This window comes from Macrobrachium rosenbergii, chromosome 5 (genome assembly GCF_040412425.1).
Source record: "Macrobrachium rosenbergii isolate ZJJX-2024 chromosome 5, ASM4041242v1, whole genome shotgun sequence".
Lineage (NCBI taxonomy): Eukaryota > Metazoa > Arthropoda > Malacostraca > Decapoda > Palaemonidae > Macrobrachium > Macrobrachium rosenbergii.
In genome coordinates this window covers 70,019,153-70,041,458 of record NC_089745.1, presented here as the reverse complement: position 1 = coordinate 70,041,458, position 22,306 = coordinate 70,019,153, and the positions used below count along the sequence as shown (strand labels likewise).

Here is a 22,306-nt window from a genome sequence, read left to right as displayed (position 1 = left end):
ATTTATAACGTAATTAGATGATGAACAGTACTATTCTTTTAATTTGCCCCTCAGGTCAGAACAATTAAAACAAGTAAAAAATGCGCAGAAGTTTCATCGGCGCAATCGAATTTCTGTACAGCGTATAATGCTGTATGATACTCTGTGCTACGGCCTTTTGGTGGCCTGTGTTGTTGGCACTATACCGGTGCCAGATGTACGGTCATGGTTAACTTTACCCTTAAATAAAATAAAAAATACTGAGGCTAGAGGGCTGCAATTTGGTATGTTTGATGATTGGAGGGTGGATGATCAACATACCAATTTGCAACCCTCTAGCCTCAGTAGTTTTTAAGATCCGAGGGCGGACAGAAAAGTGCGGACGGACAGACATGGCGATGTTAATGAAATTCAACGGGAGTATGGGATTTCACTATTCATTATGGAAAACGAATTTCAGTGAGCAATTAACCTGACTCTCTCTCTCTGACTAGAATTCAAGTTGATTCTAGTTTGTCAACAAAGAAACTTATATATATATATATATATATATATATATATATATATATATATATATATATATATATATATATATATATATATATATAATTATATACATATATATATTTACGGTTTTCTACGCCACCATATAGATTATTTCTTTAATAATTCAGAAAATATTCTTATTGAGTAGGGGGATAGGTAGACCCATAAAGATTTGGATGACAGAGTATGATTTAAGAGTGGCCAAGCAACCTTCTTCAAGGGCCGGGCCTTGATGCATCTCCGGGGAAAACACCTGTAGAAGCTCACTGTTTCCTTCTAGCTAAGCCCCAAACCTAAATAACTCCCTGCTATCTTTTTCAATTTACTGGCAAAAAATCTCTCCCTCTAATCTGCAGGTATGCGAGTCGACAGGGATCGCCAGTTAGTCTGTTTTGGTCAGCGAAGGCGCTGCCTGACTGAGAAGCGAGCTTAGTGCCAGGCAGGCACTCATTTTCCCACACACTTGGAGGACTTTAACCTTTGAGCCAGGCATCGCCACAAGATGGTTCAGATCTACCTCACCTGGAGAATCTTCTATCCATGCATCACAAAGAAGCAAATTATGGAGTGTTGTCAGAGTCTTTTTAACAAGTAGAGGCTTTCCTGCTATCCTGATTTCCCAGAGGAATCTGCCCTACCCAGGCTGACACAACTGCATTGCTATAGTTAATGACCTTTTGTATACTGTCCCTTTATGCACCCCTTGGTTTGTGCTAATCTCCAATTCACTGATTTACTGTACATTCAAAATTTTAGTAAGATCTGTCACCTTTAACTCACCATTGTGCTTGTGTAAATAAAGTAGTGTTTATAAGCAGAAATTTTACTTGGTGACCTACCACTTATTTTTTGCTGTTTTTTCCTGTTTATGGTCTTCCGAGGGTTTTATTGTAAAGCCCTACTGATTAATGTAACATAAACTTCAGTTCCCTACGGAAAACTGTAATATTGGTGGCCTTGCCAGGATCTCTTAGCAAGTAGCTTCCTGCTAGCTAGACTCATAGAATTGATCAAACCTGCAAAATTAATCCTTGAAAAAGGCAAAATCTGGAATCAGGAAAACTCAAGGTAATTATTAGGGTAAATTTTAATTCGAACTCGTGAAATAGGAAAGTGTATATCAATGAGTAAAGCCACACTTGAACTAGTGATTAGGAACTCATAAATTTCATTCAGAAATAATTCTAATGTGAATCTCGATCGGATTAAAAATAATTTGCACGCAAATTAAATTAATGACCACATCATTTATGCCCTGCAATCATTGCTTGAGCATTGGACAGAGTGTGTCGGCTACCATTCATTTGGCAGTTAGGTTGTGGTTTAGTTAGGATAATTGAGTTAGGGTTATGCTCTACATGTAGCAATCTTGCATGTGTTAGCTCAGTTAGGAAGTTAGCTAGTGTGTGATCCGTGAACAGTTACACGTCGAGAGCAAGAGCGCAATTCTCTCTGTTCGTGAAGTGAAACTGTAAAATTCACTTTATTTCACCCGTGTTGGCAACCTACCCTACACACCGATGTGCGAGTTAGGCCTCACCTCACCTTAGCGCCTCCCCCACCGACCCCTCGAGTCTAGCTAAGACTCTACTTTCATGTTAAGAATAACAATTGTGTTTTAAAAAGAAAAAAAATTCCTAGTCTCGTAGAGTGCTTTAACTTGTGTTTTAATCATTTGTGTTTTCAAGCGTTAATTCACTCCTACATATATTTGTATATCATTCCATCAGAAAAGATTCATGTATTTCCTTTTGTATCTTATAATTAGAAAGAGAAACACGTATGTTTGTGTGTTTATTTACAAGTATGGCAATCGCTCAGTGAGTCAGTTGTGTTTATAAACAACTGCACCGTGACCTTGAAAGTCAGCTGACCCCCACACACACAGGTATTCGTGGCCTTGAACTGTCACAACAAACCAACCACTTTGTAGAACCTGTCACAACTGTCAAATTAACGCGAACTTATACTTCTTTTCATCCAAGTGTTGTTCATTTTTATGTACCCCTTCTTTAAAAAAAAAAAAAAAAAAAAAATTAATCACTGTCATATCTTTAATTATTACGCAAGAGGAATTTTGGTACCTTTGGTAGCTCTGCTATTATCTTTTATTTACAAAAGTAGCGACTCCTCCTGCAAAGAAAGCAGGCTTTATTTATTAAATTATATGCTATGAGTTTAATCATTCTGTCGAGAGAGATTTTTTAAGTTATTCCTTGTTACCCATCATTGTTGGGAACATGTATCATTGAGCTTGGCCATCTGTATCGATCCAAATACAACCATTGCCTTTACATAAACCGAATGCTTCGAGTCAGCAAACTCAATTTTTCATGTCAGATATTAATCTCTGGAATCATGTCTTTTATAATGCCACTGTCCTGTGAGTGTTGATTTTCGGCTACGCCTTGGACAAGTGAATTTAATTATTGCTTGGAATAAAGCAAACCCATTTAACGTACCAGGCAGTCATTTTACTGGGATTTTCCTGTCTTATATATATCCCAATTGGGAAAGTTACAAACTCCTTCGTAGCCTGTACTTACCATTGAGCTTATTGTGCTAATTATATTTTCTATTTTTGTGTGTGTTGCCCACACTGCTTATTTTCGTACCATTGTTGCCCTGAATGTTATTTGATTAAATTTCACTCTGTTCTAATTGAACAACACCTCTGCTCTGTGTTACCATTGTGTCCATGGGCAAAGTAAGCATTTTCTGTGTTTTTATACACAAAATTTTTATATGTGCCCTCATCCACTATGTGCCATCTAATTAATTGCTTTAAGCATTCAGCCTATGCAAGACTGGCTTGATTATTGATCGCCTAATGTAAGCTTAAACAAATTATTCTTCATGAATGAATCTTGCTGTTCTTTGTAACAGTCCACCATTCCTCTTGAAACAATCCGCACATTTTTGTGCCTTGCAAATCTATTAATTGCACTTATGTGCCTTTGAATTATTTAGTTTGTCGGAACTCAGTCACATCTGCATGTGCATCTCGTAGAGTGTCATTATCTCTGTTCTTCGGAACCTCATTGCACATTTAGTGCCAGTGCCATCCTTATTTCATGAACACCCAAATTCCCATTCCAAGAGTCACCATTCCTAAGGGACACTTACATTCCAGTGGAGCCTTATACTGGCCCACTTTCAGAGTGCCATTTCCATTCCCTTGTTTGCATGGCCACTCATTTTATTCACCTGTGCCTATCAAGCACAGTCTAGAGGCAATGCCTTTCCTTCAGTGAAACTTTCACACTGCTAACTCATCCTCAACACAAACCATCTAAATTTACCACTCACCTCAGGTAGTCGCAGCATCCATCCCTTAGCAAATCAGCAAAATGGCCACCTACGAGGAGGCAGCTGCTGCTTATGAGAGGCGTGGATGGAAAGCAGGCTATACTGGGTACAGTTTACAAGAATATTTAAATGCAATGCTAACCGGATGGCTAAAAAGACATCCCTGGAGCCAAGCCAAATGGGAAGCCCTTCCATAGCATCCCTCCAAGAGATTTCAGTAAGGCATATTGCTGTGTGTGCAAAGCCTATGGGCACACCTAGAATTGTAGAAAGTGCTCTGCAAGAACCACTTAGCCAGTGTCTAACTATGGCCCTCCTCCAGACCCACTGCCGAATAACCTAGGCATAGGCAGCTTGTTCTACGTGCCAGAGCCTGAGAAAGTGCAGGAGTCAGCACCTGCCCTAGAGCTGTCTAGAATAGAATTCAGCGTCAGTACACTTTGGCTTCATGACAAGCCAGATAAAATAGATTTCAGCTGGATCAGCACACTCTGGCCGGACCCAAAGCCAGTGCCAAGACCTGGGCCTACCACAGAGCAGGAGCCTGGACCCTCTTCGAATCTCCCCTCTGGAGATCCAACTCCCTCCCAGCCCCCGCCAGGGATGGATGATTCTTCTTGCCCTGCCATTGAGACATTGCCTGTGCCAATTGCACACACTGATCAGCGCAGTGCTCCATCTGTCACGGACGTTGAGCTGTTCCCTACTTCAACTCCTGTGCCTGAATCTGCCTTCGTGTCAGTGCCAGAGCAAGCCCTCGAACTCCTTTCAGGAGGTCCCATAACATGTAAACCTCTCACACCTATAACAAACTCTTCCTCTTCTCCTAAGTCCTCAGAAGACAAGAATCTGGTGAACAATTCCCTAAGAGCCAAGTTGGTTGCCCAAGTCCAGGAACTGCAATGACAGTTGGCAGAGATAGATGGCACCACCCTTACTCCAGTTGTCACAGCAGCAGAAGTAGGTGGCACTCCCTCAGACCCTGTAGTTGGCACTACCACTGTCAAGATTGTCGCAGCAGCCAAGGCAGTGGCTGGCATCGTGTCTGCTCCGCCCATTGAAGCAGCTTGCAATGGCACTCCTAGTTTAGGTCCTGAAGTCACTCCAGTGCCTCCCCAGGAACCGACCGCACCAATTAGAAGAGGAGAGCCATCAATAAATCCAGTATTCATTCCCACAGTTGATCCTGAGGAAAAACTAACTGAGATGAAGCATACCGTTCTCTTGAGAAAGTGCCATAGGCTCATCTCTGCAACCACACCCAATGCTTCCCAGGAGGAGCAACTGGAAGGCTACATGCATCAAAGGGTAAGCCTCCAGTGCTACAGCTGGAAGATCAAGCACCTAAAACAAGAATAATGACAAAGCATAGGTGTGCTCCTGGCTCCTGGTGCCTTGGCCCAGTGTCATGCATATATTACACCTAGCCTTAGGATCCTATTTCTTGTATTGATCAGAGCCATTGAGCTCTCATGGCACTCATATCATATAACTGCAACAGTGCCTCATCTTAATGGACCAATCCTAGCCCTTATCCACAAAGGAATTCTAGGGTTGTCCCCTACCTTAATCAGTAGTGTTGTATTGAGAAAATTTATTTGGTACTTCACTAAGTCTGTTCTTTAGCCAGAGCTGAAGGACATGTCCTAGCCATCATAGCATTTTTTTGCCTTTCATGCTACGTTTTGTTGCATTTTATTTTATTTTGTAGCATGTATCATAGAGTAACTAACTCATATGTATTTCAATATTTTCATTCTGATAGACTTGTATTATTAACATACTTCATGTCCATGTACATTATGTCATAGATTAAATGACTCCTTTGTAATTTAAATTACCCTCTGCAAGTAGCTAGTTATCATTTTGATGCTGCGTTACCTTAGTTGTGTGTGGAATTCAGTTAGCTAATTTATGACCTTGAGTCAATAGCATTGCTAGTTCATTGTATTCCACAGACAGTACCTATAAATAAAGGCAGACACCCCTTATGCTAGTTTTTGGGATATTAGATTAAGTAAGCTAGTAAGCTAACTCCCCCTGGGATAAGTTAGGATTATATCATCCTAGACTATCCTCATTTGCATGGGAAAGAACCCTTTAAGGGGAGATAATTAACATAATCGATACCAGCGGCTTGCTAGTGCTGACCTTCACGCCTGAAAGGGAATTGAATGTCTGCTCCAAGGGGGAGCTTTTACGGTTTTCTATGCCATTGTATCGATTATTTCTTTAATCATTCAGAAAATATTCTTACTGAGTAGGGCGATAGGTCGACCTATAAGGATTGGAGTGACAGAGTGTGATTTATGAACGGACAAGGAATCCTCCTCAAGGGCCGGGCCTTAATGCGTCTCCAGGGAAAATACCTGGAGAAGCTCACTGTTTCCTTCTAGCTAAGCCCCAAACCAAATTAACTCCCCCTATCTTTTTCAATTTACTGGTGAAGAATCTTTCCCTCTAATCTGCAGGTATGACCCAAGGATGCGGCCTGAAGTCATGCCCCGAGCACACTCTCTGCCTTAAAAAGGGCAAGTTGACAGAGATCATCAGTTAGTCTGTTTTGGCCAGCCAAAGGCGCTGCCTGACTGAGAAGCGAGCTTACTGCCAGGCAGGTACTCATTTTCCCACACACTTGGAGGACTTTGACCTTTGAGCCAGCCGTCACCACAAGATAGTTCAAATCTACCTCACCTGGAGAATCTTCTATCCAAGCATCACAAAGAAGCAAATTAAGAAGTCTTGTCAGAGTCTTTTTACCAAGTAGACGTTTTCCTGCCATCTTGATTTGTCAGAGGAATCCGTCTTACCAGGGCTGACAAAACTGCATTACTGAAGTTAATGACCTTTTGTATATGGTCCTTTTATAAACCCCTTGATTTGTGCTAATCTCGAACTCAATGATTTATTGTACACTTACATTTTTAGTGAAATCTGTCACCTTTAATTTACCATTGTGCTTGTGTAAGTAAAGTAGTGTTTAGAAGCAGAATTTTCATTTGGCGACCTACCACTTATTATTTGCTTTTTTTTTGTTTACGGTTTTCCGAGGGTTTTTTGCAAGGCCCTGTTGATTAAAGTAAACGTAAATTCCAGCGTCCCACGGAAAACCATAATAAATATAAATATATATATATATATATATATATATATATATATATATATATATATATATATACATACACGTATATATATATATATATAATTTTCTTCGTTGGCAGACTAGAATCAACTTGAATTCCAGAGAGAGAGAGAGAGAGAGAGAGAGAGAGAGAGAGAGATTAGAGAGAGAGAGAGAGATGATTAAATACTAACATGAATATATATATATATATATATATATATATATATATACACACTATATATCGGCCAGCTTTGCTGTATGCGCTACGAAATTCAACTCCGTCCAGAGCGATTGCATTCTAATGCGCAAAGAAATAATGATAAATGGAAGTAAATTTTTTTTTAAATGAATGGCAAATAAGCTCAGAGATAATGAATGCCAAGGGTTCACATTGCGGTCGAAGGGAAGGTAACGATAACCAAGCAGGGGGATGGCCAGATATATTTAACCGGTATCAGTCACTTCAAAGACGTTTAATGGAACACTGCTTGGCTTTGTTATCAAGAAGTGATTTCTTTGCTTTTTTGGTCTAGTTTGAACTGAAATACGTTGTTTTAGCGAGTTCGTTTCAGACGCTTATAGTCTTTCTGGAATAACCCTTTTCTCTGAATTTATCGTTTTCAACTATGTTTTGTTAATATAGCCAAGACGCTGTTTGAGAATAGCAAGGAAATTGATTGAACCTGAAAAATGACTGCTTGAAGACTGAATTTATTATCTGGCCTTAACTATATAAATGTCTTTATTATCATTATTTACGCTGAAAATGAAGAACTCAAAGCAGATCTATTATTTGATAATCCAGTTTTGTGTTTATTTTTACAATATGCAGGTTTGTTAGTTGTAATTATTATTGTTTCTGGTATATGGAATTAACATACCATGAGAAAAAGTCCGATCAATTTTACAGTAACCAAAATTAGATTCTATATTCCTTTAATTTCACTTCTTGTGTCATTACACGAACGTTTATTGTCGTTGTGGAAAAGTGATTATCTTCCCTCACGAGAACATTGAGCATTCAACGGCTTGAACGTTCTAACGTAGTAGAATTATGTAAGATACAGACATCGTCATAAACTCTTCCGTAATGCACCACTCCCCGATTGGTATTTCCAGCGCTCCTGTACACCAGTGCAGAATTGCCTAGCTGCAATTGCACCTGGCTTCACGATAATTCATATTTAAGATTGCAAATGTCAAGAAACAGTGAAAGGCGCCTTTATCTGTTGCACTAAGACACAGATTTGCTGGGTTACTGACACATACGGTAAGTTGGAAGAAGACTATTTGTTAAAGTTGGCAAAATCAATGTTGTGAGCCAAAATTGACTATGTTTTCATTTATGTTAAGAGAAGGGGTGTCCGCCGTGCTGCATAGTTTGATCTTGAAACGAACGGCGTTTCTTGATTCAGTTGAAAGTCTTTCCTTATTTCCCAGAACCTATCTAGCTGTTGCAACTCGGACGCCTATTCCATCGCACTTGCAACTTATTTCAATGAAATGAAATAACTTCCATTTTTGCAGGGCAAGATTTAACACCTCACATTACATAGTTCTTGTTCATTTGCGCGCGTAAAGTTTTTTGCGTTATTACCTCCAGTTCTTCATCCACTAAGCAGATTTATACTGACAAGTATATTTATAATCATATACTGATCTGATCAAGTTGCAATCCGGGGAATATAAGGTTTCCATTAAACTAGCGTCGAATGCATCATACAATAAACACTAAAATGTTTTGATTGAAACATCAAAAGCAACGTTCATCTCCCTTTATTTTGGCCTTGAACGGCAACAGATCTTTGACTCTCTCCACACGCAGATTTGTGTGTGTGTATATATATATATATATATATATATATATATATATATATATATATATATATATATATATATATATACATATACATATACATAATGTGTTTACAAATCTAAATCTACAAATGTAGTTTAATATCGTTTTATATAGTCGATACCGACCCACCTCCATCATGATAGCAGACTGGTATGTTTGAAACACGTAGCTATTTATGAATTTTTGTCACGTACACCGTGACATTTTTTATATTCAGTATCAACTTATTCCTCTCTTGATAGCTGAAACAGTCACTGAAAAGTCGTTGTTCTCCAACCATTCGGAGGTTCAAGTCCACCTGGTGACGGATCGTTCAACACATAAATTCCCCTTCGGTGTTTATTCCAGAGTTCAGTGAATTTGGTATTAAACGACGTTTGTTGCTTAAGGTTTGTGAATATGAAAAAGGTCATATATAACAAAGGGTATATAACAAAAAAGTCATATATGTATGTATATATATATATATATATATATATATATATATATATATATATATATATATATATATATATAGATAGATAGATAGATAGATAGATCGATAGATATATATATATATATATATATATATATATATATATATATATATATACATACATACATATTGGCATATATATAGTGTTTTTCATGCAACTTGCCTTCTCGTCTGTTTCTTATTTTTAGGACACGCTACGTATGCTGAAAGAAGTATTCTATGATCTGTGAGATGTGTATGAAACTCGAGTAGTCATTTTATTTTTTCCATTTTTTATGGCATTAAAAATATTTTTACTTTTCTCTCTCTCTCTCTCTCTCTCTCTCTCTCTCTCTCTCTCTCTCTCTCTCTCTCTCTCTCTCTCTCCTTATACATAAATTTCCAGTACGTCAGTTGAAAAGACGATTTATGCAAATTATCATTGAACTTTTCAGACCTCTCATCAATTTCAGCACCCTAAGCAGAACTTTGATTTCTTGAAATTCAAAACAAATAAAAAAAAAAATGGTCCTCCTGGATCATTTCTTTAGATAGTAAGAGCATGAGACGTTGTAATGGATTTTGGAAAGGCGAATTGATTCCTGATATTTCCAAATATAACGAGGCAATTAAAGAATATTTCTTTTTGATTCAGTTGCTATATTCCATCCATCTACTAAAAGAAGAAAAACATGGGAGAAATCCCTTCCCTTTTAAGAAAATATGTAACTAAATCATCGTTTTTCATCTTATCATCATCGATCCTGTGAACGCTCTGACTAAACATTTTTGGATCCTTTGATGATACTGGCGAGCCTCCAGAACACCTACTGACACAGGGTCGCTGGAGTCCGGCCTTTATTTCCATACATCCTTTCAGGAGAGAGAGAGAGAGAGAGAGAGAGAGAGAGAGAGAGAGAGAGAGAGAGAGAGAGAGAGAGAGAGAGAGAGAGAGAATTTTAATTTCATGCCAAGAAGAAGAACTTTTCCTTTTCTCAATTTATCTAGAACATATTCAGCGGGAGTGATTTACAGCATTACTGTACGCACACACACATATTTATAGATATGTATATACCACTCTTTCAAATGAGAGGCCAGAGCGTTACCAATTCACCCGCACACGTAACAACACCCTGGCCCCTCATTGAAAAGTCCGAGGTTCGGTCCCGATGTGAGTCAGAAATTTATTTCAGTGAAACACGTTCTCATGTGATTATATACATATATATACATATATATATATATATATATATATATATATATATATATATATATATATATATATATATATATATATGTATGTATGTATGTATGTATGTATGTATGTATGTATGTATGTATGCGTGGGCGCGTGAGCTTGAGTCGCTTATACACTACTGACTTGTATTCACAAATATTAAATAAGCCATACATACCGTTGATTATTGAATTCCCCATACTTTGGAAATAACTTACAACCAAGGTGAAATGTGATTGTTAAGTGCTTCTGTGCCGGCCATGGCCTGGCTTAGGAACAAATAAACATTGACAGTGACTTTAACCGCACTGCTGTCACTAGAGAGGAAAGTTTATATCAACCCTGCTGTGGATACGCCGCGCCGGTCTAATTCAGTTTTGTACTTGGAATCGATATAGCCCCATCCCCGCCATGACAACCGAACTGCATCTCCGCCATGACAACTGAATTGTAAGTTTGTAACAACTGGTTACCCATAAAGTTTTGTCACTTATACACGACTGACTTTTGTATTTGCAAATATATTTAATATTGAATTCACCATACTTTGAGAATAATTTACATCCAAGGGAAATTATGAATATGTGCTTCTGCGCATAATGCTAGACACAGTGTCAGTGACTTTTGGTGTTTCCTCTGGAGTCGTGACATTCATTGAGAACCATCCTGGCCGTGAAATCATTGTCTGATCTGTGAAATTTTCATTTTTGATTCTTTGTTTTTTTTATCAATCTTTTGGCCATAGTATCCTATTTATTAAAGTGAACCAGTGAAGTTATTGTGCATCTAGTGTAGCTCTGACGAAGACCACGAGTTAATGGTTGAAACCAAGGTCCTTTCATTGTACCCTGGTTGAAACAGCTGCTGGCTTGAGAATTAAGTAGAGCAGCATAGCAGTTTTAGTTCATTTCTTTAAGACTTCCACCTTGAAGAGTACTAGATATACTGGAAGCGTTGTTTGGAAATTTAAAGTTGTGATAATGAAGAACATAAATGAAAGACTGACACAAAGCATATATATATATATATATATATATATATATATATATATATATATATATATATATATATATATATATATATATATATATATTGTTACGTGTGAGGAGTCTTGGTTGATTATGTATTATTCAATTTACGTAATTTTTACGGCCCTGCAAACCAAGATTACACGTAACCTGCCACTTGAAGCCAAAAGTTAACCTCAAAGACAGACGTTAATTAGCCAAAGGTCGCCAGTTAAGGGTTATTAACCTTAACAAAGAATATTTGAGATGAATTTGATTTTAAACGCAACAGTTCTCCCAAACATTTGGACGCGAGGCAATCAAAGCATCGAGATTTAACCTGATTTTGCTTACCTAAATCCTAGGTATTTTACTGGAATAATGGGGTTGAAGCTAACAATAAAATAATTAGGCTTAATCTAGACTTTGTAAACACATATACCCTAAGTGGTGGCTGAAGGAAGAAAGCAAAGAAAAATGTGAAATACAGAAAAGAACTAGTCAATCGACGAAGCTTCAACAAGAATCGGACTTACCGTGAACGTCGAGTCGCTGCGCAAACGAGGGACCTCAGGAGTCGTATTCTGGCAGTCTTCCCAATTCACTAATTAAGATAGACGTAGGAGAGAAAGTAATAAAGAATAAAGAATATCGTTCGGCACGCACGCAGCGTCACCCTGGTTCCGTGACCGCTGGGATCTCTCTCACTGACCCGACCTCAGCCCGTTCTTCCAGAGGAGGGCTTATACCGCCCGGGCAATCCGACCTTGACAAAGGCATCGTCGAATGCATAGAATAAAGCTTAAGGGCCACCATAACTAGGGGTCATTGAGCGTAAACCCTCTCTGAGGCTTAGGTCCCTAATGCCCTAACATATTTTGTTTACAAACTTTCCAGCCTATGCGGCGCCATTTGTCTAAGGCGGTGATTGTTATTTTAAATTGCCTACCCTACCCGGCGGGCAGAGATGTTTCTCTGTCGAGGTCAATTGGCCTAATATTCCTACACCTAACTACATCGAGGGCGAACAGCAGTAATATTTATAAAAGCTCCCCCCCTTAAGAGGGCCTTCACTCCCTTTTCGGGCGTGAAGGTCTATACTAAGCAAGCTGTTCGCCTCTCGTAGGTTACTCTCCTTCCCTGAGCAGATTAGTCCTGGTTAGCCTACCTAGCTACAGAACTACCTAACCTAGATAGGATATGAGCTATATTCACTACTTTACCTAATTCTAATAGTACTGGAAGGTGCTCACGGTTATTATAGGCTACCTCCTACAATCATGATGTGTTTTAGACCTAGCCTAGTGGTACATTCTATGATATTCCCTAGCCTAACCTATCCTAACCCGACCGTAGCACCAACATAAGAGTTAATATTCTAACTAAATTACAACATGGTTTATGTTTAATACAATTAAAATTTACTAGTTAATTCAGGAGGGTTGCCTCATATGATAAATGGGTGCCTCACTGAGGTCTTAGGCCATGCGTGTCACGAGCATCGTGGCTCGTTCCACAATAGTTAAGATTACTGAAATTAGTTAGGCTACTTACATGATTACTGCGGCTCGGTGGTAAGTGGAAGAACAAGGTTACTAAATTGATGTACCGTACTTTAAGGCTGCCTAGGCTAGGTACAAATAAAAGGAAGAGATCACACTGGCTACCTTCTCTGGGCAAGGGGCCAGGATCACTCTTAGATGTTAGGGCACTGTGCCGAGAGGGCACTAGTGCCAGGATGGCGTATAGCTCGGCAACTACTGGGCTCTCTTCCGCCCCTTCTTCTTCTTCTTTGGTTTCCTCCAAGGCCTATCAGTAGCTGGCCTAGCAGGTGATGAGAGCACCGACTCCGGGACAGGCCAGAAGGGCTAGCGGGCGCGAAGTCAGGGGCAACTGCAAAAGCTGCGGGGAGGACTCCTACTCCGGCTGCTGCGACAACCGGAGCAAGAGCGATCTCGACTTCTGCGTCCAAGGATGCCAGTTCCTGGTCTTCCAAGGGAGGGGTACCATTTCGATCCTCCAGGGGTTCATCCCTGGATTCAAATTTTGCAAAGAAGAATCTTGCAAAGAAGAAGTTTCGGGTGCTGGAGGCTCTCCAGTCGCGATGATCAACTGCATGGGGAATCCTAAATCTCCCGGAGGAGGATTCACCTCATGATTTAGACCCGGCATAGGGGCCTTTTCCATTGGTAGCTCAACGTCCGTGGCGGATGAGTCTGGCACTGCTCAGTGCTCGCAAGTGGCACTGGCAGCAGTTGAGGGTCAGGCATGCCTGACAAGGGGTCCGGAGGTGCACTACCTCGCGGACGACTTGTGGTTGGCTGCGGCAGAGATTCCTGCCCTAGTGGGAGATCGTAGCCTCTCCTAGAGTTTTGTTCGGGGCGTCCGCTGGGCGTTGCTTGTTTGGGCAGCCCTCCCAATTTGTGGAGTGGTCTGCCCGCTTGCACGTCCTGCAGCAGTACTGCTCCTCCTGAATCTCTCTTCGCGGAGGGGGAGGACCTCTTGGTGGGCCAGCCCTTCGCGATTGGAGAGGGCTAGGCCTGAAATAGGTTGGGTGGCGCCCCTTCCGCGGACCACTTTGGTGGGCGGAAGGTGGAGGTTTGTCAATTTTGAGAGTGTTAGATGGGGCCTCCGTGGAGGAGGTAACGCGGCTGTGGAGTGGCGTTGGTGACGGGCTTCCGCAGAGAAGATCCCGACCCAACAAGAAGGCCACTCCGGGCCGAATTCCACCTACCACGCCGAGGCGGTGGGGTATCGTGCCCCAAGGTGTCATAACCTGGAGTTGGACAGTAGGAACGGTGATGGTGTGGCCCTCTATCCACTTCATTTCCCACCGCGTTTCTTCGTCAACCATGGCACCGGCTGGCACTTGGGCCCTAGTGATCAGGCTAATGTCTGCCGCAGTGTCTACTGTGACCGGAAGGGTCACGGGCAGGCTAGTGCTCTGAAGAGGGGCCACCGAGATGTACTGGGTTTCCAGTCTCTCGGGGTAAAGGATCAGTGCGGACCAGCAGCAGAAAATGAAGTGCTGATTAGGTTGACAAATTTGGTGGTGGGGACATGATGTGGACAGGCCGGAGATCCAGCATTGTAGTGGCTAGCAGCCCCACAGGATTTGCACGGGCCTTTTGGATGGGCTCGGTGGCCTGCAGTAACTGTTGGAGGAGAGGGCTGAGCGGATGAATCGGGAGCGGAGTTCTGGCTGGTAGGGTTAGGCTGCTTATTAGTGCCGAGTTTGTATCGGCACTCAGCTTCAGCATGGCCCCCTTCTTGCAATAGTTGCATATGGTCTTGCTAGGCAGTCCATTCTTGGGCGAGTGGAGTTCGAGAGGTAGGCCGGAGGGATGATTCGCTTCTGAGAGGTGCTATGCGACTGATTGAAGGTTTCCCACGAATCAGCCATGCGACAAGCTTCCATAAGTGTGGAGGGCTGTTTATCGTTAAGATATACCGCAAGGGGCCCTGGCACACATTGGAAAAGGTCTTCTAGCATGGTCCGATTGAAGAGATCCTCAACGTCGTGCAGGCCAAGGAGTCGAACCAGCGCGTACCGGACTGGGTTTTGTGACATGCCCATTCCGTCCAAGACCAGCCGACTTCCTTGGCAAGACCTCGGAACCGTTGTCTCCATTTTTCTGGGGTTATCTCGTAGGCCTTTGTAATGACTCTACTGAACTTCCGCCATGTTGCCTCTCTGGCTCTTTTCCAGTGAGCGAAGCGCTGCCTTGGCTTTTCCCTCCATATGCTTGGCTAGTATTAAGGCTCTCTCCGTCTCCGTGGTGCTGTAGTTATCGAAAAGAGCCTCGATCTCCTCCAGCCATGCTTCTGGCTCGTCCTCAGTCCACTTGGGGACTAGGGAATTGATGCTCGAAATTGGAGCGTTTGATGCAGCAGGTGTAGGACTGGAGGCTTGATGGCTAGCCATAGCTTCGGCATTCTCCATTTTCGCTCTCTCAAGCTCGAGCTCCTTCTCCTTTAGGGCTAACTCAGTTTCCTTGCAGGCTAACTCATGCTGTCTCCTTCTTTCTTCTCTTTCCTCTTCTTGCCTCTGCTCGGCTTCATACTTCCTCTGCTCGAGTCTTTCTTCCTTCTCCCGCTTGGCCAAGTCGTCCACTTGCTCCTTAACCCAGGTGGTAAGTTCCGAGCGGTGAGACCTGCCGCCGTCCCCAGCCCCAGGAAGGTTTTATAATGCTCTGCTGCCATGGTTCTGGTGGGAAGGGCGTCTAACCGGGTCGACGGGCGTACTTGGGCAGCGAGGAAGTGTCTCTTCAATGACGTGGCACCCTTTCAAAGGTGGCACTGTAGTTTGGGTGTGCCGTGTACAGGTCACACTGGTGGCACTCAGTATCCCTAGGCACTGGTGCAGGTTAGGTTCCAGAAGAACTTTCTCTTCTGTGTTCCCTTTTGGTTTTGTTTTATTTATTTTTCTGGATTTAGTGGCACTTATGGTGCCAATGTGTTCCTAGGGACCCTCCACTGGAGTCCAACTAGGCTATATGGGAGGAAAGGCACTCTACACCCCCTGCAGAGTGCAACAATCGAATGAGAGAGAAAGGGAAGGTAAAAGAGAGAGAGAGAGAGATAGAGAAGTAAGCTATTCCAGTGATGAGTGCTGCAAATTATTGGCACTGTGGAATAAAGTGAATTTGGGTTTTTTTTTTTTTTTTCTTTAAAGATCCTCGTGAGTGGCTGGTCCCAGTACCGGCCCCAGTGCTGGCCCCTTCTTTTTTTCAGAGGGTGAAAACTACTGTTGGCTTCGGTCTGGATAGCAGGCCTCACTCGTGACCGACAGTTTATCACTGTATTGTAATTACTCTTAACTTGTCCTCATCTATTGTGGGACAGAGGTGTTTTCTTTTAATTGGTTTAAGTATTCGAATTAATTAGCCTAGTGTCGGCCGTTCTTTCTTTGAAGAGGGTCACGTACACTTAGGTTAGGAATGCTTACTTGAATGACGAGAGAGAGAGAGAGAGAGAGAGAGAGAGAGAGAGAGAGAGAGAGAGAGAGAGAGAGAGAGATTTTCAATCAGCGAATTTCTTGCTGCTTGAGAACATGTAAACAAAGATTTTATACATGCACAATGGCATGGATCTTAATAAAACGATATAGATGCGTCGTTTGGCTTCCTTAGGGATTACTTTATTATCTTAATTTTCCGGGAGCCGACGTCACAAAAGTTTATTGTAAAAATTTTAAATTTTCTTTATATGATTTTTATAGTAGGTATTCGTAGGAACTTGTTATGGTACTCCTAACTAAGGCCTATCTTTCCCTGCCTAAATTGTCTTTTGTTTTTTTTTTCTCTAGCTAAGATATTGCGAGGTGGGTTCGCTACGAAGGGAAAAAAAAAAAAAGAATGCCCCCCCAGAGTGGCTCGGGCAGAGGTCACAATAACAAGGTCTTTGAGATGGCGGCCAAGGTCCCGTTAGGCCTAAATTTCAAAACAACCTCGGCCTGCGAAGGAAACCCCAAAATGGCCGTTCTCTCACAAACAGTTCGAACAATTTCAAAACAATCGCGGCGGAGGAACAAGATGGCGGGTATTTTCTTTTTAAACAAATTCAAACAACGAACGAAACAAATGCAGGTATCCAGATTTTACTTTAAATATACCAATCATGCATAGTGTTTTACGTTACGGATGGAAAACTAAATTACCAAACAACTTTGTGTCTTTTGTTATCGTTCTCTCGGACATGAAACATCCTCGGAAAACAATGGAATAGATTTGCTGATTTGCCTGGACCAAATTTACTTTACTGAAAATGTATTTTATGATACAATTACTACTTCCGTTCGTTCGCCACCCCACTGACACGGTTTTTTTGAATGATTCCCGCTATATGCAAACAATAACGATCGGAATTGCCGACGCGATTACTAAATTACTTTGTGTATATGAACTGGGCTCCGCGATTCGGCCTTTGAATTCGTTACTTGAACGACTTGACTCACGGTCCGAACACGGTAATGTCCTTGTCTTAGACGTTATAAATTATGACTCTCTGCTCTCGACGCACCCTTTCCTACGCTAATTCTCGCTACACTTGTTATTATAACTATTCTCTTTACTGCTTATTATTATGCCTCGTTCCTTGTTTGGAAGAATGAAATGGAGTTCGATATCTGACTTTTATCTTTTTTTTTTTTTTTGGAATTAATGTAATTTTAATTTCCTTTTCTCCAGATTCTTTCTCTAAAATGTACTTTAGATTCTACGCAAGGTCGCCAATGTTACGTGTGAGGAGTCTTGGTTGATTATGTATTATTCAATTTACGTAATTTTTACGGCCCTGCAAACCAAGATTACACGTAACCTGCCACTTGAAGCCAAAAGTTAACCTCAAAGACAGACGTTAATTAGCCAAAGGTCGCCAGTTAAGGGTTATTAACCTTAACAAAGAATATTTGAGATGAATTTGATTTTAAACGCAACGGTTCTCCCAAACATTCGGACCGAGGCATACAAAGCATCGAGATTTAACCTGATTTTGCTTACCTAAATCCTAGGTATTTTACTGGAATAATGGGGTTGAAGCTAACAATAAAATAATTAGGCTTAATCTAGACTTTGTAAACACATATATACCTAAGTGGTGGCTGAAGGAAGAAAACAAAGAAAAAATGTGAAATACAGAAAAGAACTAGTCAATCGACGAAGCTTCAACAAGAATCGGACTTACCGTGAACGCCGAAGTCGCTGCGCAAACGAGGGACCTCAGGAGTCGTATTCTGGCAGTCTTCCCAATTCACTAATTAAGATAGACGTAGGAGAGAAAGTAATAAAGAATAAAGAATATCGTTCGGCACGCACGCAGCGTCACCCTGGTTCCGTGACCGCTGGGATCTCTCACTGACCCGACCTCGCCGTTCGTTCTTCCAGAGGAGGGCTTATACGCCCGGGCAATCCGACCTTGACAAAGGCATCGTCGAATGCATAGAATAAAGCTTAAGGGCCACCATAACTAGGGTCATTGAGCGTAAACCCTCTCTGAGGCTTAGGTCCCTAATGCCCTAACATATTTTGTTTACAAACTTTCCAGCTATCTATGGCGCCATTTGTCTAAGGCGGTGATTGTTATTTTAAATTGCCTACCCTACCGGTGGGCAGAGATGTTCTCTGTCGAGGTCAATTGGCCTAATATTCCTACACCTAACTACATCGAGGAAGAACAGCAGTAATATTTATAAAAATATATATATATATATATATATATATATATATCGGGTGTTTCTAAATTAGAGCCCCCCCCTCCACAGAACAAATGGAAAGTTATGAAGTTTTCTGCTATAGCCTATCTCCAAGTACATTATTTTAAGTTTCTATTAAGCTATTTTTCATTTTACATTTCTTGTATTTTCAGGCTGAGTGACATGGCTAACGACTCGGAGGAAATCAGATGGATTGACCGAATCCGGGGTATAACCTTCAGAGAGGCCAGGAATGCTGGCGCATCCTTCATTTCACGTTCCTGGATAGCTAAATACATTAAAAGAGATGAATCCTTTGTTAAAAGAAGCTCGAACAAAAATCCATATAACTATCATCGCGAAAAGAGCGAGAATCTTGGAAGGCCTGAAGTCCTTTCTCAGGAGTCAAAAGACATCATAGCTGAGGCAGTGGGTAGACCAAGAAAGTCTTACGTAAATTGGCGCTTGAACTAGAAACAAAAAGGGGAAAGAAGAGAAGTTATAGCGCTGTATATCGTGAGTTGAAAAAATCTGGTATTAAGCCATTTCATATTATCAGCAAGCCCAACATCACTCAGCAACAAAGAGAAGACTGTGCATGCTTTTGAGGTTCATTTCTTAAAGATTGGGATGAAGCTGACTTTCTCCATGTTGCCGCATCAGGTGAATTCTTCATTTACACAGTCAGGAAGCCAAATCATAAAAATGACATCATTTGGGCTGCAAAGTTGGATGATATCAGGGATGACATGCGCAATCGCCAGTTGTGAAATTTCCTGAATGTTTGGGAATTTTTCTGTTTCACAGCCAAATGGTTAATGTGGATCATCAAAGAAAAAGGACAGTCATGGAATGGCGAATACTTCAGAGAAACTGTGCTTACTGGTGGAGTATTTCCTTTCTCAAAGATCCTAAAAATGTGTTATCTGTTGAAGAAGTCACATTTTTGCATGATAAGGCACCATGTTTCAAGGCTCTTCAGACACAGGAGCTGCTTGAAACAGTGGTATCGATTTCTTCTTGTCAAGTGAATTTCCAGGTAGCTCCCCTGACCTTAATGTGTGTGAAAACATTGGTAGTATCTTAAAGGATTGTGTTGAAGCGCATACAGTGAACTATGACGGTATACCAAGCCTCGACGACCTACAAAGAGAGGTGACCGAAGTGCTCAGGGAAATGGAGTTTGAGTCTCAGCTTTTTTGCGATTCGCTGAAATCATACCCCTCAAGAATGCAGGCTGTGGTACAGGCAGATGGAGGCCACACAAAATGTTAAGTACTCAGAGAGAAACTTAAGTAAATACCTGTTCTGAATCACTTTTGTGTTTGTTCATATCAATTTTAGTTTATGCTGTAGAGGGGGGTGGGGCTCTAATTTCAAAACACCCTCTATATATATATATATATATATATATATATATATATATATATATATATATATATATATTACCTGAAGCCAAAAGTGCCCTGAAGATGTGTTAAAATACATGAAAGTATTTGGCACTCTGTCGTTTCATTTTGAACTTTCCAAGTGGTTTAGCTAATAAACAAAATCACGTGCTTACTCTTGTGATTTCTTAATATATATATATATATATATATATATATATATATATATATATATATACATATATATATGTATATATATACATATATATATATATATATATATATATATATATATATATATACATACATACATACATACATATATACTGTACATATATATATATATATATATATATATATATATATATATATATATATATATATATATATATATATATATATAAATATATACATACATATATACTGTACATATATATATATATATATATATATATATATATATATATATATATATATATATATATATATATATATATATATATATATATATATATATATATATATATATATATATATATATATATATATATATTAAAAGGAATGGGTGCAGGAAAACAAGCAGATTCCAAGTGCAGTAATTTAATCCTACGTTTCTGACCTTTTGTCACATCATCAGGACATCTATAAATGAAAATTCAGACATTAGAGTGCTTTAAAAACATTAGGCAAGTATATGAAAATATGTGCATTTGAAATACACTTAAAAATTACAATTAAAAACCACGAAATTAAAATTATTTAAAAATGAATTAGGCACTAAGTAAAATTACAGACACACTAAAAGCTATGCAATAAATTACACATACACTAAACATAAAGAAGAGAATTTAAAATTACACAATGGGAATAACTAAACCAATAGGTAAAATCACAGACACACTTATGGGAAAAACACCAACTTTCAGGCAAGAGTAAAAGCACACTAAAATTCATATAAACATTCAGACCAGAAAACCGAAAATATAAACAACCAAATTAGGCAATAAACAGTGGAACAGCCGTAGCTTGGTGATTAAGCGAAAGGACTTTCAATTTGATATTGAGGCTCTCAAGTATAAGTAATTCTGATGTTTCTTTTGCTTGACCTATAATTTTGAAATAACCGTACTTAATAGGTGTTTTACAGTTGTTAGCATGGTTTTGCTTTTTTAATTTCAAAGTTAATGCCATTTATACACTTGTACATAGAGCTTTTACTTTAACATCCAACTGGGCCGCTTTTCACAGTGAAATTGTATTTTTAATCCAGTATTATAACAATAATTGCTTCCCAACCAATCTGATTTACAAAATCATCCACCGGGTCCTTGATAAGAAATTTTCCCCTGCCATTCCTACTTACAGTGTTCCTAAACTTCTTATGTTGCCAGTTTTCCATATTTAACAAATAATCACAATTTTCAGAACCAAGTTGTTAAGGTGATTCACTAGTACATTGGAGCCCTCAACCTGAAACTTGTTCCAAAAATCATAGAACTATTGGCTCATTGTTTTCTGTGAAAGATCGGCTTTGTCCTTTGATGACGTCGGGCGTAGTATGAGTATAAGTGCCCCGGATGTAATTCGGGTAATTATGTGGGTTCGACCCGACGTTTGCTCAAGGTGAGAGCTGATTCCATATTGGAATAAGTCATCGTACTGGCTGCAGACTATCCAGCCCGGAATTGTCCAACATCAGAAACCATGCTAACAACTGTAAAACACCTATTAAGTACGATTATTTCAAAATTATAGGTCAAGCAAAAAGAAACATCAGAATTACTTATACTTGAGAGCCTCAATATCAAATTGAAAGTCCCTTCGCTTAATCACCAAGCTACGGCTGTTCCACTGTTTATTGCCTAATTTGGTTGTTTATATTTTCGGTTTTCTGGTCTGAATGTTTATATGAATTTTAGTGTGCTTTTTACTCTTGCTCTGAAAGGTTGGTGTTTTTCCTGCAAGTGTGTCTGTGATTTTACCTATTGGTTTTGTTATTCCCTTTTTATTGTGTAATTTTAAATTCTCTTCTTTTATGTTTAGTGTATGTGTAATTTATTGCATAGCTTTTAGTGTGTGTATTAATTTTACTGTTAGTGCCTAATTCATTTTTATATAATTTTAATTTCGTGGTTTTTAAGTGTAATTTTTAAGTATATATATATATATATATATATATATATATATATATATATATATATATATATAT

General features: G+C 39.9%; 1 protein-coding gene across 1 annotated transcript in view; it reads left to right on the top strand.

Moving 5' to 3' along the window:
• The first annotated feature begins 4,437 nt into the window (after window positions 1-4,437).
• Window positions 4,438-22,306, top strand: part of LOC136838961 (calphotin-like) — a 31,666-nt gene continuing 13,797 nt past the window's right edge. Inside the window, exons 1-2 of the mRNA XM_067104653.1 lie at window positions 4,438-4,686; window positions 4,744-5,142. Of these exons, the coding sequence (XP_066960754.1) occupies window positions 4,438-4,686; window positions 4,744-5,142 (648 nt within the window). The remainder of the gene's footprint in view (window positions 4,687-4,743; window positions 5,143-22,306) is intronic.